Genomic DNA, 15121 nt, shown 5'->3' with positions numbered 1-15121 from the left:
GCAAGAAGAGGGGTACACACTTGCTTGTACTGGCAAATCTCTTCAATTCTCTTTTGTTTACTCATTTTCACTATGGCGTCTATTAGGTTTTGACATATAAAATTGAACACAGACTTGCTGTGTGTAAACAGACGAGCAAGTTTAAAAGGGAATCGAAGAGACTTGCTTCAAATAAACTTGCCCTGTGTAAAAGCAGACTTAGCAATAATTGCTCAAGCAATCAGTAGAGCAATCATTGCGCAATGGATTCCTACATATGTCAGTTGCGGTCTACACAAAGTTGACAATTGCGGCAATAAAATTTGCTACATGGAATACGTTTTTATCACTAATAAAACTAGCAAGCATATATTTTTTACATTAAAATAAGATAAACTTTCCAAAAAAAAAAGTCGAAAGTTCGAAAATTCAACTTTTTAAAAATTATAAAAGTTTGACATAAATCAAGAGTTATAATAACTTTAAAGTCAATAATATATAAAATAGTAAATTTCTCATATATTTGGAAAATAATCTGATCATTATGGGTATCATTGAATAGTGCTTCAAAATACCTTTAATATGATATATAACTGTTTATTAACATTGTGAACCAATAATTCCTTTTTGAATTTATTTGAATATAAACGGAAAAAAATCATAAATATATAAACTGGTACTATGATCTTGATTTGTTCCCCAACTTCTTATATAAATTGGAATAATGCTGCCTGTGGATTTACCGGCATTGTGTTAAGGTAGGATCACACGATTGCCGCAATGCACCAATTATTGGTCTATTTTATACGTCAATCGTGTGATTTCACAACTTATTGGCTCATATGTCAAACCACAACAATATTGTGCTTATTTGGCCCAATCAAATGCAACACTGGTGCGGCAATCATGTGAATGCTTGATAGGCAACATGCACCAATAAAAAAGTTAAAAATACAACAATATTTATTGTGTTCTAGTGCGGCAATCAAAGAAGACAATTAGCGCCAATATTAATTTTTGTAAATGAAATATTGTTTTTGTGAGCCACTCTCTGACCCACATGCATCTTTTAACATTTCTTTATTAATTTTTTTATATGATAATTAAGGCCGACGCAATTTTCTTTTTTTATTTAACAAATATTTTTTTCAAAAATAGATTGGTTTTACATTTATGTAAACAAAACAAAATTTAACATCTAGCACAACAGCTGTTTCTCTGAGTTGCCGTAAACTAGAACAATCGTGTGACTGAAATGCGACAATTATTGCCACTAAATCGCTTTGCGCCAATTTACGACAATCAAATTTATATAAAATGAAGCAATCATGTGACTGCAGAGAATTTGATTGGGACAATTTCTTTATTGGGCCCCAATTCAGCACAATAAAATTTGTATTAAATTGGTTCATTGCGGCAATCGTGTGATCCTACCTTTAGCAATAACAACAACTGTAAAGAAATCGCTAGAATTCCCAGTAATAACAAAACTTTTCCCTCGCTGAATTCCCTACAAAACCGCTAAATAAAGAGCATAAAATCGCTAAATTACCATCATTGCAGGTAATACAATTTTCAATTTCTCTATAGCTTGTCATTCTTAAACTCTCCCTCAAAACGCACTGTACGTGAAAATTTTTTGCAAAACTTTGCGTCATAAAAATTTTATTAAAATTCGGTGTTTTACATAAAAAATATAAACAAATTTATTTACATTTAATAGTAAACAAAGTAAGTGTTATTTTGTGATAAAAATAATATATGAAAATCAAGTTTTAATTAAAGTAATATAGAGTTGAAAAAAAAATAGCTGCAAAAAAACCAAACCGCAAGGCCAACAATGGCATAAGAAAAAAAATCCAAAATGGCGGCTAATATTTATTGTTAAGCGTGCTTTTTTACAAATAACTTCTAAAGAAAAGAAAATAAGGGTTAATGAAACGAAAAAATGTTTATATTTGATTGATTAATGAATTATCTTAATAATTAAGTTTGTGTAGTTGTGAAAGTGGGTTATTGTTGTAATTATTGTAAGACAGCCGGTGATTTGCTATTTTTGAAACATTTGTTCCAGAAGTTTTGTTTTTTTTTGTATCACTAGACTTGATAATCCATATTAGAGCTATAAAATTTGATATGAAGACAGCTTTCATATGAAATATATCGTAATTTCAAGATCTTTTAAATTATATCAAAACATCTAAGATCGAATAATTATTTTAGGAGATATTTAAGATTTTAGTGAGTTAGCATGAGACTTGCGCCGAATAAAAGCCGCCTACACATTTTTCTCTTAAGTCGGCTTGAAAATTGCTACCGTTGATAAAAAAAGCCGGTTTTCTACAGCCGCTGACCTTTTTTGGATTCAGCCACCTTCGCCGTGAAATTTAGTGGGCTCACGTCTCTGTTTGCTCTTAATTGTTTTAACACATTGTTTTTTTTTCATTTCTTTCAGTTCATAATTTCAATCATGTCTGGCAATAATCAAGATTTTGATAATCAAAATGACGACAGTCAGACCTACGATGATGAGAATCAAGATCAAGACCAAGAATATGATTCCCAAGATGATAATTCTCAAAATAATGGCGGTAATGGTGGCGATCAAGATGATGGTAATGACAATGACAACAATGATGATAATGACGACGATGATGATGAGGACGATGTTAATGGTCCCAAGTATATACGTTTGCGCGGTTTGCCCTGGTCTGCTACACACAAAGAAATCTTAGATTTCCTTAAGGATATCGAAGTGGTGGGTGGTGCTGAAGGTATACATATTGTAACACGCCGTTGGGATGGTAAAAACACCGGTGAGGCCTATGTAGAGGTGAAAACTCAAGAGGATGCTGTAGCAGCCCTCAAATTGGACAATGCTAGCATGGGTCATCGTTATATAGAGGGTGAGTATCGCTTTTATTAGAAAATTTATATGTTTAAAGGAGACTTATATGGAAATATTTTGTAATTTACAGTGTTTAATGCTTCCTCCAAAGAAGCTAAAGAAGCCATGCGTAAAACTACTAGCCATGGCACTTCGTATGTTGTCAAGTTGCGTGGTCTTCCCTACTCTGTAACTGAACACCAAGTTGAGGCATTTTTCGTTGGTAAGTTTCGTTAAATTTATTTTTGTGTCTCTCTTAACTCTTGTACATCCATTAGTTAGTTTTAATATGTATGTATAAATATATGTTTTTTTAAGTTGTTTTTGATTCTTAGATATTTGAACTATTTTTGAAATTTGAACAAAAAAAAATGCATGACTAATTTAAAAAAAACACAGGTTTCAGACAAAATATAAAATACATAATGAGAAAGTTCTGGGCAAAGTGTTTTTCATAATACCTAATGAACATGAAAAATGAATCCCCTCTCCTCCCTTTTAGGACATGGGCCACAAAACAAATGGGAACATTTTGCTTGGTTTTCTTTTCAAATATTAAACCTTGGGCATTTAAAGGCCTTTGAAAATTTAATTCAAACCTTCAAACCTATTTTAAAATACATAATTCTTTATTTGTTTTTCTTAATTTAGTTTTCCTTTTTTTTCATACTTTTCATTTTATAAATTTAAATTTGGTATAATTTTAACAATTAAAAAAAAACACACAGATGGTTTTATTTGAATATAAAATGCAAAAAGGAATATTCAATTCAAAAACAATCTATAAAAAATTTAACATACAAATATTTAGTAAAACAAACAAACAAAAAAAAAAAAAAGTTGGTTTTTCGTTTTTGTTGTATTATTCTTCTGTTATTGTTACATTGGGCAGGGTTGGAAATCAAAGCGGATCGGGAGGGAATAGTTTTCGTAATGGACAGAAGGGGTCGTGCCACAGGGGAAGCATTTGTTCAGTTTGAAAGCCAAGAAGACACTGAACAAGCCTTGGGACGTAATCGGCAAAAAATTGGGCACAGGTGGGTTGTTAATTAAAAAAAAAATAAAAATAAAACAAAATAAACAAATACAAAAATCCAATATTAATTAAAATGTATAACTTTTACAAAACAATCAAACAAACAAACAAATATTTTTATTAATCTTATAAAACTCATTGACTTAAAAATGCAAATTGTTTAAACACATTATTAGTTTACTAATAATTAAGGTTTTAAATTTCAGTTTTATATATGAATTCTCAAATCCTATTTTTAACGGCGCTCTAATAACTACTTTAATTTTCTAGTGCTAAAAGTTATTAAAAAAAACTTTTCTGCTAGATTGTATAATTGGGCTTACATTAAACTTGTTTTTCTTCAACTAGCTCAGGAAGTCTGATTTGTTCTAGTCCTCTTATATTTTTTTTTTTATTTATTTACTTTTATATAACAAAGCAGCGCGCCTCATTTCTTTTTGTTTTCCAGCTGGTTTCTGCAATGAGAGCAAAAGCTGTTGCCAGCCAGACTACGCCTCCTAATAATATATTGTGTACTTTATAAATAATTGTTTTTTTTAATGTATGTTATTTTGTTGTTTCTTTATTGTTATTTAGGTATATTGAAATATTCCGCAGTTCTATGGCTGAGATGAAGCGTTCTACTGGCAATAGTAATAATGGTGGCCGTATGGTTCCTTATGATTTAAAGGATCGCGGTAGCAACCGTGGTGGTGGCAGCGGCAGTGATTATGGTGGCAATAACCGTAACAATCGTAAGTACAATCTTTTTTTAAATATTACAATAAATGATGTTTGAAATAGTCACAAAGAAAGTTGATGAAGATTATTTATTATATTGAATGAATTCGTTAAAATATTGTAAATTAAAGATTTAGAGCCAGACATAATATAACAATAAAAGGTAGAATCACTACAAAATATGTTCTCAATTCTACATGCCTTGAATTGTCAGACTAATATAAAATAAAAGTACAATTGAAAAAAAACATCAAAAATTAACTAAATTGAAAAATATTTTAAATTCAATTTAAATGTTTATTTGAACAAAATGTCGTAAGATTTATAAAATGTCCTGAAAATAAAATTAAAGAATGGAGTGCAGCCTGCGGTGTTGCATCATTTCAATGACTCCGATTATATTGAACTGTATTTCAAATATAAACAAAATATTTCTCAATTTTCATTTGTTATTATTCGTATTTTTGGATTTCTGTTTTTTATTTTTCTATTATTTGACGTAACAAGGCATAGCATTTTAAACTCTCTCCCTAGTGATTCTACCTTCTAATGGTTGTATCATGAGAGCCAGACAAAATAGTCAAAGAGAATTTAGGGCTTTAGATTTTGGAAAAAAAACTATATTGAAGAAATACTAAACTGGCAAAATATTTATATAAAATCGTAGATAAAATATAAAAATCTATGTATATAAAACAATAACATCATGGAGTGGATGATTGTCTGATAATTCAGGCCCAGATGCCTATATTGATGAAATTTGGATAGTAGGTTCCCTCTACCCCAATATAACCAATAAGAGAGAATTTTTGGAAATTTTAATGTTTAGGGGTTAAAAAAGAGGAAATATACAAAAATCTTTTAAAATGCATCTTAATCAGATACCTAAAATAACGGATCTACTCTTTCAATTCAATGGTAAATTCAGCATTAACCATTTTACAATAGTTTTCTGTGTTATCACTGTGAGAGGGATTTATAAGAGAAAATCTTAGTTTGTACCTGTACTGTGCCTTACCTTACCAAATTATAGGTTAAAATAAAAATTAAATTTTTTTTTAAAACAATTGAATTTTTTCAAAATAATTTTTTTTCCAAAATTAATTTTTTTTTTCAAAATTAAAATTTTTTTTTTTAAATTAAAATTTTTTTCAAAATTTATTGGAGAAAGTTTCAAAATTTATTAGTGAATCAAATTTAAGGCAAAAATTTTTTTTTTTTGGGAAAAAAACTATTTGCCTTACCTTACCAAATTATAGGTTAAATAAAAATGTTAGGGCAAACATTTGATTTTTTTTTTCAAAATTAATTTTTTTTTTCAATATTAAATTTTTTTTTTCAAATTAAAATTTTTTTCAAATTAAAGTTTTTTATTTCAAAATTAAAAATTTTTTATTTCAAAATTAAAATTTTTTTTCAAAATTTATTATTGGAGAAAGTTTTAAAATTTATTAGTGAATCAAATTTAAGGGAAAAATTTTTTTTTGGGAAAAAACTAGGGTTAAAAAATATTTGACCCATTGTAGGTCCGACTTGCTATGGCCTTATATACGTCGTTGCAAAGGTCTTGAAATATATGTACAGTACGGGCTCGATTTGCGCAACCGAAAGGAAATCGAGGTTGTTGCGATATTCGAAATGTTGCAATAAGCAACCACTATATACGTTATTATTTTTTATTCTTTTTTTAACAAAAACATGCAATTTAATTAACAAAAAGTATTTAATTCATTTATTAAACAAAACAAAGTAAAAACAAGTAAGAGTGCTATATTCGGCTATGCCGAATCTTATATACCCTTCACCTTTGTTGTGGATGCATTATTATTTTTTATAATTAGTATATATGTATGTACATTGCCCACTTTCAGCGTACAGCATCCTAAATTTATCAAGAACACAAAAAACAACAACAACGCCAAACGAAACAAAACACCAAAAGAAAAAACAAAATACGCAAGGCAATGAAACCAACACACATCCAAACATACGTTTAATTGTATAAAAAACAACAACAACGCCAAAAGAAACAAAATACGCAAAGCATGCACATTCAAACATACGATTTGTTGATTTTTTGTCAAAAAACCAACACACAACCAAACAAACGTTTAGTTGTATAAAAAACAACAACAACGCCAAAAGAAACAAAAAACAAAATACGCAAAGCATGCACATCCAAAAACATACGTTTTGTTGCTTTTTTGTCAAAAAAACCAACACACAACCAAACAAACGTTTAGTTGTATAAAAAACAACAACAACGCCAAAAGAAACAAAAAACAAAAAAAAAACCAAATACACAAAGCTTGCACACCCAAGCATACGTTTTGTTGTTTTTTTGTCAAAGCATGCAATACATTGTGTTTTTTGATGAAATTTTCAGAGGTTGTCTCGGATTTTTGCTCATATCTCCGTTATTTATGGACGGATTTTGCTGATTTTAAATAGCAAAATTCTCGAAAGTATGTCTGACAGAATTGTTGAAGATTTGGATCCCGGAGATATCTGGGGCCTTCAGAAAATTGATTTCAACAGACAGACAGACAGACAGACGGACAGACAGACAGACAGACAGACGGACATGGCTTAATCGACTCCGCTATCTATAAGGATCCAGAATATATATACTTTATAGGGTCGGAAATGAAAAATGTAGAAATTACAAACGGAATGACAAACTTATATATACCCTTCTCACGAAGCTGAAGGGTATAATAAATGGTGGAAATAAATATAATATGTACTCGAATAAATAAAAAATATTTTAATAAAAAATAACTGAATAAACAGCCAAAATTCTTTATGAGAGCAGTGTCGTCGTGAAAATATTTTTAGGTGCCTATGATTTGGCAAATAGTTTTGAATTACGCTTCTGATTAAAAAAACAACCAGAATAAATAGAGAAGAGAATAGAATAACTTCTGAATAATATTAAATATGAAAAAAAAAATAAAGTTGCACTTATCGCGACTGTTTTTTGAAAAAAGTTGCAGTTATAAAGACTCTAATGTTAAAAAATAGGCTGTTGCGCTAATCGGTCAGTTGCAATAATATGTAGTTGCACAAATCGAGCCCGTACTGTATATCTTTATCATATTGTCCCCTATCGCGAATCAATATTTCACATGAAATATTTTCCCTTTTCCTATTTTCGTTCATCAACTTTGTTCACGTGAAAAAATTCCCCTTGTTGTGAAATTTTTAGATGGAATTTTGTAAACAATAAACAGCTGCTACGAACAAAATCAACTATTGTGAATGTAAAGTTCATCGTGATATTCCCGATAGCAATTTTCCCTTCGAGGGAAATGGATATTTCATGGGAACAAAATTTCACATGTTATTGCCGATAGGGGTGATTTGGTTGACAAAACAATGTAAACTTTCCAAATATTTCATAAGTGGCCTAAAATCTGAAATAATTTTTTAAAAAATTTTAACATTTTTGTAGTATTTTATTTGTATACTTTTATTAACTTAATTTAACAAAAAAACAAAGGACATAATTAAATTCTAAAAATGAGAAAACAAAATTAAAAGATTTCTTTATTACGGCATAGACAAAACAATGGAAACTTAGGTATTATTTTAACAAATATGGTCTGTCTAAACTTTGCAATAACTCAATATTTTGTTGGGTATCCCTTATTTTTTATAACTGCTACACATCGACGATGCATTGAACCAATTAAAGAGTCAATGGTCTCCTTTGAAATATTTTGCCATTCCCTTATTATAGCCGCCTCCGATAAATCTTCCTTACGGTGTAATTTTGGGTCCTTATTTTACGATCTACAATTTCCCATAGATTTTCTATGGGATTGAGATCTGCCACTTGGGCTGGCCACTTCAAAACACGTACCTCGTTGGAGTGTAACCACTCGGTTACAACCTTAGAGGTGTGTTTCGGGTCGTTGTTGTGTTGGAATCTCCAAACTAGGGGCATATTTTCCTCAGCGTATGGATACATAACATCGTTTAATATGGTTCTGTATCCTCTATACCTGTCATGGTATGTTTTATAATATGAATTGGGCCCATACCTTGCCCTCAAAAACATCCCCATACCATAATATTGCGACAGCCAAACTTTACTTATTGTGTACTTTAGATCCAATCTTTTTCCCTTTGATAGTCTTACAAATGTTCTCCCATCACTGCTTCTTAAATTGTATTTGGATTCGTCGGAAAAGAGGACAGACAGTATTCCATTTCTGTATCGACCAGTTTAAATTATCCCTGGCAAATTGTAGACGAGCAGAACGATTATTTTTAGAAATGAGTGGTTTTTTCACAGGACGATAGCAACCAAGACCAGCCTCATTTGCCCTGCGACAAACTGTTTGGGTACTTATTTCTAATTTTAGGCTATTAACAACATCTCGAGGAGTTATTTTTGGGAATTTCTTGAACTCTCTCGCTATTAGAGGTACTTATTTCTAATTTTAGGCTATTAACAACATCTCGAGGAGTTATTTTTGGGAATTTCTTGAACTCTCTCGCTATTAGATTACATATCTTGTCTAGGAGTAGTCTTACGAGGTCTTCCACCTAAATGTTGAGTTTTTACAGAACCGGTCTAACGAAATTTCTTTATAATTTTTGAAACTGCTGATTTATTTATTGAATATTTGTCACAGATACTTTTTTGTTTTAAACCAGCTTTAAAATTGTTAATTATTTTATTTTTTAAGTCTTCACAAATCTTAACTTTAGCCATTTTCGTTAACTTTGAAAAAAAGCAATTATGCGAAAAACTTTGAAAAAGAAATTGTGAAAAATTACCAGAATTTAAAAAGAAAAACAGGATGCTTTTTACATCGTTCTTTTAAATATTATTTTCGTTTTACACTTCTTTCTTTCTTGCAGAAGTTTAAAAGTTTCCATTGTTTTGTCAGTAACGAAATAGTGAATATTTCTAATTTTTTTCTCTTTTTTTAAAATATAATTAATAGGGGGCGGATTTTCATGCATTTATTATTGGAAAATATGCTTCAAAAAAATCAAAATATGACCAAAAAATTTAAAAAATATGCACTTATATTTTTATGCAGAAACATAAAATAATTAAGTATGGATTTCGAAATGTCCAAAAAATGCATAACACTGTTGCCAGCAGTTAGAAATCTTTAAATTATACCAGGAATTAAACAATTAAAGTTCTAAAACTATTTTTAAAATAATTTTTCTACTGAAAAAACGATGGATATATTAATTGTAATATCTTGGTATGAATACTTGTTTAAAGCCATAATCTTTAAAGCTTCTATATTGTGACTTTCCTTTTAAAATCATCAATATTTTGATCGTGCTGTGAAGTAGCATCCAACCTTAATTTTCATCTCGTAATAACCCAGCAATTAAGCAATTAGTAAATGTATCCCTTATAGACGGAAAATGTTAATAATATCTGATCACTTGGCTGACTCCAATTTATATATTTTGGGTTATTTGACGTGATATTTGTAATGCAGAGAGAAGTCAATTGGTTACTGTATACATCTCATGTAATCTAGCATAAAGACGATTGCCACTTAAGTGTCTCTATGTAATCTATAGTGTAGGGACTTTAACCTTCGCTTTACCAAAGGTTTTTTTATGTACATGGTTTACCAATACCCACCCGGGTGGTCCTGCACTTCTATACATATATGCGACGAACAAAATTTTTAAAAATTAAAAAAACCTTATAAAAAGTTTAAAATGTTTCTATAATATTCTATAGAACTCTAAAATTTGTTCAGTGAGTATAAATTTCATTTAAATCGAAACAAAATTAAAAAAATATTAAACCAATAAAAACGAAGTGGTCACATGTGTAGTGCATTTGTCTCTAAGTTATCCAAAATCACTTGTTTACAACAGTCTCGTAGAACTGCTTGGAAATGACTGTCAGGAGCGGTAACTGTGTATGTGAAGTTACAAAATCTTTCGATAACGAAATCTATAATAAATCGAATTTGCAATGAAAACAAATATGAATGTTTTTCGATACATTTAATGAATTTTTGATACTTAAAAAAACTAAACTTTTTTGAAGAAAAATGTTTTGAAATGATAATTTTCAATTACTAATAGAGAAATGAAGAACTTAATGCCAGTTTCTCGATGTCGAAATAAGTTAGTCGATAACATTTACTGCTATTTCTATAACAAATTCGACAAACAATTTTTGGTCGAAACAATGTATTTCCCATTAACGACAAAAAATTATATTTTTATTAAAAATTGGCATAATATGCCTATAAATATGCATTTTGAAGTAAAATATAACAAAATATGCAAAAATATGCACTAACAAATCGATGCCATTTTGCCGCAAAATGTGCGATTCGGATAGATAATTAGTCTACATTGTATTTGGACGTTCGAGAAAATACATGCATTTGCATATAAATCCGCCCCCTAATAATTAATTATGTTGTTTGTTTTTCAGTTAATTTATATACAGCCCAATAATGAATAAAAATTCCCCGGGAGTTTTCCCCCTTTTCTCATTTTTCCTATTCAAATTCAATGGGAAAAAACTCGCGGGGAACAAACTCCCGCGGAATTTTTTATTCATAATTGGGCTGATAAATAAAACTATACAAGTAAAATACTAAAAAAAAAAAAATTATTTTAAAAAAAATATTTTAAATTTTGGGCTACATATGGAATATTTGGAAAAGTTTCCATTGTTTTGTCAACCACTGTATATTATTATCATATTGTCTATATTAATGACTTAGTAATCCAGATATAGATCAAAAATAGGTCAAAATGGGAGCTTCTGGTTGTTTCCTTTTATCTCAGCCATTTGTCGGCCGATTTTTTATAGCAACCAAACTGGGGCTATAGAGGATATATTGATGTATGAATCATGTATGTAAGTTATTTGGGGGCTACGGAATGTTGATTTCAATATACAGGCGGAATGGCAGATATGGTTATTTCCCAACTATCTGCCAACATATACACCCCTATCGCGAATCAATATTTCACATGAAATATGTTCCCATTTCCCATTTTTCGTTAATAAACTTTATTCACGTGAAAAAATTTCCCATGTTGTGAAATTTTTAGATGGAATTTTGTAAACAATAAACAGCTGTTACGAACAAAATCAACTATTGTGAATGAAAAGTTTAGAGGAATATCACGATATCAATTTTCCCTTCGAGGGAAATGGATATTTCATGGGAACATAAATTTCACATGTTTTTCACGATAGGGGTGATAGATTTCGTGCCACAAGAACTGCTCATCTTTTGAGGCCAAGAAGATTCTAAATGCTTTTTAACAGATATTTGGCTTTGGTTTTGATTCGACTGGTTGTCCAGGCTTCCAGTACGATCTCTTATGCTTCGGGTTTTCACATAATTTTCATTACTAATATGTACATTCTCACCACTTAGGTTTTTGACAACTGAGTTAGGTCTTTGACAGGCGAGTTTCCGATCTATCTATGTGTATTTATCTGAATTATTTCTATAAAGCAGTTTTCTTAATTTTTTCTAATTCGTTGGCATTCATTCATCTTTTAGGTTGGGGTAATGGTGGCTTCGGGGTAGGCGCCAATAATACCCTTGGTTTTAATAATATACCAAACTTTGGTAATAATGGCAACTTCGGTAACAATGGTGGCGGCAATTTCGGCAACTTTGGCAACAATGGCGGTGGTGGTAATGGCGGCGGCATGGGTAATTTCGGCAACAATGGCGGTGGAAACTTTGGTAAATTTGGCAATAATGGCGGCGGCGGCGGTGGTGGCAATAACTTTGGCAACAACTCAGGCGGTAGCGGCAACAACGGTGGTGGTGGTGGCGGCGGCGGTTTCAATCGTTTCAGCGGTAACAGCGGCAATTTTGGAAATGATTTTGGTGACTTTGGTAACTTTGGCAATGATCGTGGCAATAATGGTGGTGGTGGTGGTGGCATGGGAGGTGGAAATAATGGTGGCTTCAATAATTTCGCCAACTTTGGTAATTGTGGCGGCAATAACATGGGTGGAGGCAGTGGTATTGGTGGCGGTTTCGGCAACAATATGGGTGGCGGTTCTGGTGGTGGCGGCAATTTTGGCCCCATTGGTGGTGGTCGCAACGATGACTTCTATATGGTTATGATGCGCGGTTTGCCCTTCAGTTCATTCGAAAATGATGTCTACAAAGTGAGTAATTGCAAAATGTTGTTTAAGTTGCTTTTTATTAATGTGTCTGCCTGTATTTTGTTTTTAGTTCTTTGAACCTTTGCGTCCGGCCAGTGTGCGCATACACTATAATAAACAAAATGGCCGTCATAATGGCACCGCTGAGGCCCTGTTTGAGACCAATGATGATGCTCAAACGGCCATGAAACGCAATCGTTGCAAAATGGGTTCACGCTACATTGAGTTATTCTTCAATGGCACCAAGTCCAAGCCTATTAAGGGCGGCAATAACTACAGCTCTGGCGGCAGTATGGGCGGAGGCAGCGTTGGCAGCAACAGCAGTATTGGTGTGGGAGGTGGCATGGGTGGTGGCGGTGGTGGTGGTATGTTTGCAAGACGTATCTAAAGCCACTGATTGATTACTTATAGATGGCGATAAAGAGTTTTTGTTTCACAAAACTGGTCTTATAAACATTTGCTTTACAAAAGTTTAAGACACGTAGATTTTCAATTTACACTCTATATTTGCAACTCTTCCTTCCTTCCATCTCCTCCTCTACTCGTAAAGTGTTTTCCAGCACTTTTATTTATTTACATAAAGAAAACTTTTTATTTTTTTTTTCTAATTTAAGCTAATTATGACAACACTTCCTTTTTTTTTAGTTTTTAATTTTAACTATAAAAACAAACCATCAAAAACACTTAAGAAAAAACGTCCTTTATTTTTCCAATATTCCTGGTTTTTGAACTTGAAAATCAAAGTATAAAAAATTAGACACTTGCAATTCCTAAAATGTAAACCTTAAATCCTACAAATTTTTGTAAATTAAATTTATTTTACGTTTACAATTAACAAACAAACAAACAACAAAAAAACACACATTTTTCTACTTAACAGTTTATAATAATATAATTTAGTTTGTAATTTATTCATGATTATAAAACCGCAAAAGAAAAAAATGTGTGAATAAACACATTACTTACACACGTATTTTAAAAGACCTAATTGATACAATTCTGAACATAATTTTAAATAATTAATAATATAACGCATACAGATAACAAGAAAAAATAAAACATCAACAAAAAAATAAATTTAATAAATGAGTTTTTAATTTGCTACGGAGTTTGGAGAAGAACGTAGATGTTTTATATTGGAAACACTGAAGAGAATGTTCGTAAAAAGCAGTAACAATTCAACACGGCAGCATAATAATCTCTTCAGATCGTGGGTGCACATATGAAAGTCGAAAGTTCGACTTTTCGATTTTTAACCCTCTAACCGGCCAATTTTATTTCGAGGTAAAATAATATACCAGGTTATTATTTAAAAAAAAAAAGAAATACGTTGGAATAAAAACAAACAAAAGACAAGTGCACGTTCTTGTTTATCGCAATAAGTAAATTGTTTGTCTCTTTACACATACAGCCCAATTATGAATAAAAATTCCCCGGGAGTTTTTTCCCTTTTTTGATTTTTCCTATTCAAATTCAATGGGAAAAAACTCCCGTGGAACAAACTCCAGCGGAATTTTTTATTCATAATTGGGCTGATATTCACCGTTATAACGGGAAAAATAACCAAATAAAGCAGCATTACATACATTTAACATACCCGCCTAAAGGCAGCCTTGCCGGTTAGTGGGTTAATGTCGACTTTTCGATACTTGTTTCAACTATATATAACCCTACTATGTGCGTTTACATACTGTTAAGTTTTAACCTTTTCAAAACGTTTGTTTATTTCCTTTTAAATAAACCGGATACTTTTGACTGCAAATAAAAGCCGTTTAGTATTTTAAAAATTGTAACAACTCCTTATTTATTCAAAATGTACAACTACCACAGAATTAAATAGTCACTCAATCATGAAAAACATGTGAAATTTATGTTCCCATGAAATATCTATTTCCCTCGAAGGGAAAATTGCTATCGTGATATTCCCCTGAACTTTTCATTCACAATAGTTCATTTTCATTTTGTTCATAACAGATGTTTATTGTTTACAAAATTCCATCTAAAAATTTCCCAACATGGGGAATTTTTTCACATGAACAAAGTTTATGAACGAAAAATGGCAAAAGGGAACATATTTCATGTGAAATATTGATTCGTGATAAGGGTGAATGTTTTTTATACACGTTTATAAATTCGCAGAAATACACACACTTTATAATGTACACGAATTCACTTGAAAAACACAGTTTATTCGAAAAGCGTCTCTGATAAACTCACTAACGTCTGCAACCTCTGCCACTATTTATAACACTGCCATCTGCACTCTAGATTTCTCTAACTGTCTAGAGGTTTCTAATACATACGCCATCTGTGGTCTACTTTCTAAAATGTTCTTTAACTGAATAGTCCA

At 31.2% G+C, this 15121-nt stretch overlaps 1 protein-coding gene across 1 annotated transcript; it reads left to right on the top strand.

Moving 5' to 3' along the window:
* Positions 1-1590: 1590 nt before the first annotated feature.
* glo (glorund) lies at positions 1591-13857 on the top strand. The gene is made up of 7 exons (XM_065499075.1): positions 1591-1710; positions 2435-2885; positions 2958-3089; positions 3759-3903; positions 4479-4636; positions 12152-12774; positions 12842-13857. Exons 2-7 carry the CDS (start codon positions 2450-2452, stop codon positions 13157-13159), a joined length of 1812 nt encoding a protein of 603 aa, XP_065355147.1. The 5' UTR covers positions 1591-1710; positions 2435-2449; the 3' UTR covers positions 13160-13857.
* The last annotated feature ends 1264 nt before the right edge of the window (positions 13858-15121 follow it).

Source organism: Calliphora vicina, chromosome 1, assembly GCF_958450345.1.
Source record: "Calliphora vicina chromosome 1, idCalVici1.1, whole genome shotgun sequence".
NCBI lineage: Eukaryota > Metazoa > Arthropoda > Insecta > Diptera > Calliphoridae > Calliphora > Calliphora vicina.
Note: the sequence above shows the minus strand (reverse complement) of the source record. Positions and strands in the feature narration are given on the sequence as shown.

Excerpts from the sequence above, each read along its gene's own strand:
- glo (XM_065499075.1), top strand. The coding sequence starts at position 2,450 with ATGTCTGGCAATAATCAAGATTTTGATAATCAAAATGACGACAGTCAG. Across the intron at positions 3,090-3,758 it reads AGTTGAGGCATTTTTCGTTG|GGTTGGAAATCAAAGCGGAT; the intron begins GTAAGTTTCGTT and ends TACATTGGGCAG. Across the intron at positions 12,775-12,841 it reads TCGAAAATGATGTCTACAAA|TTCTTTGAACCTTTGCGTCC; the intron begins GTGAGTAATTGC and ends TTTTGTTTTTAG.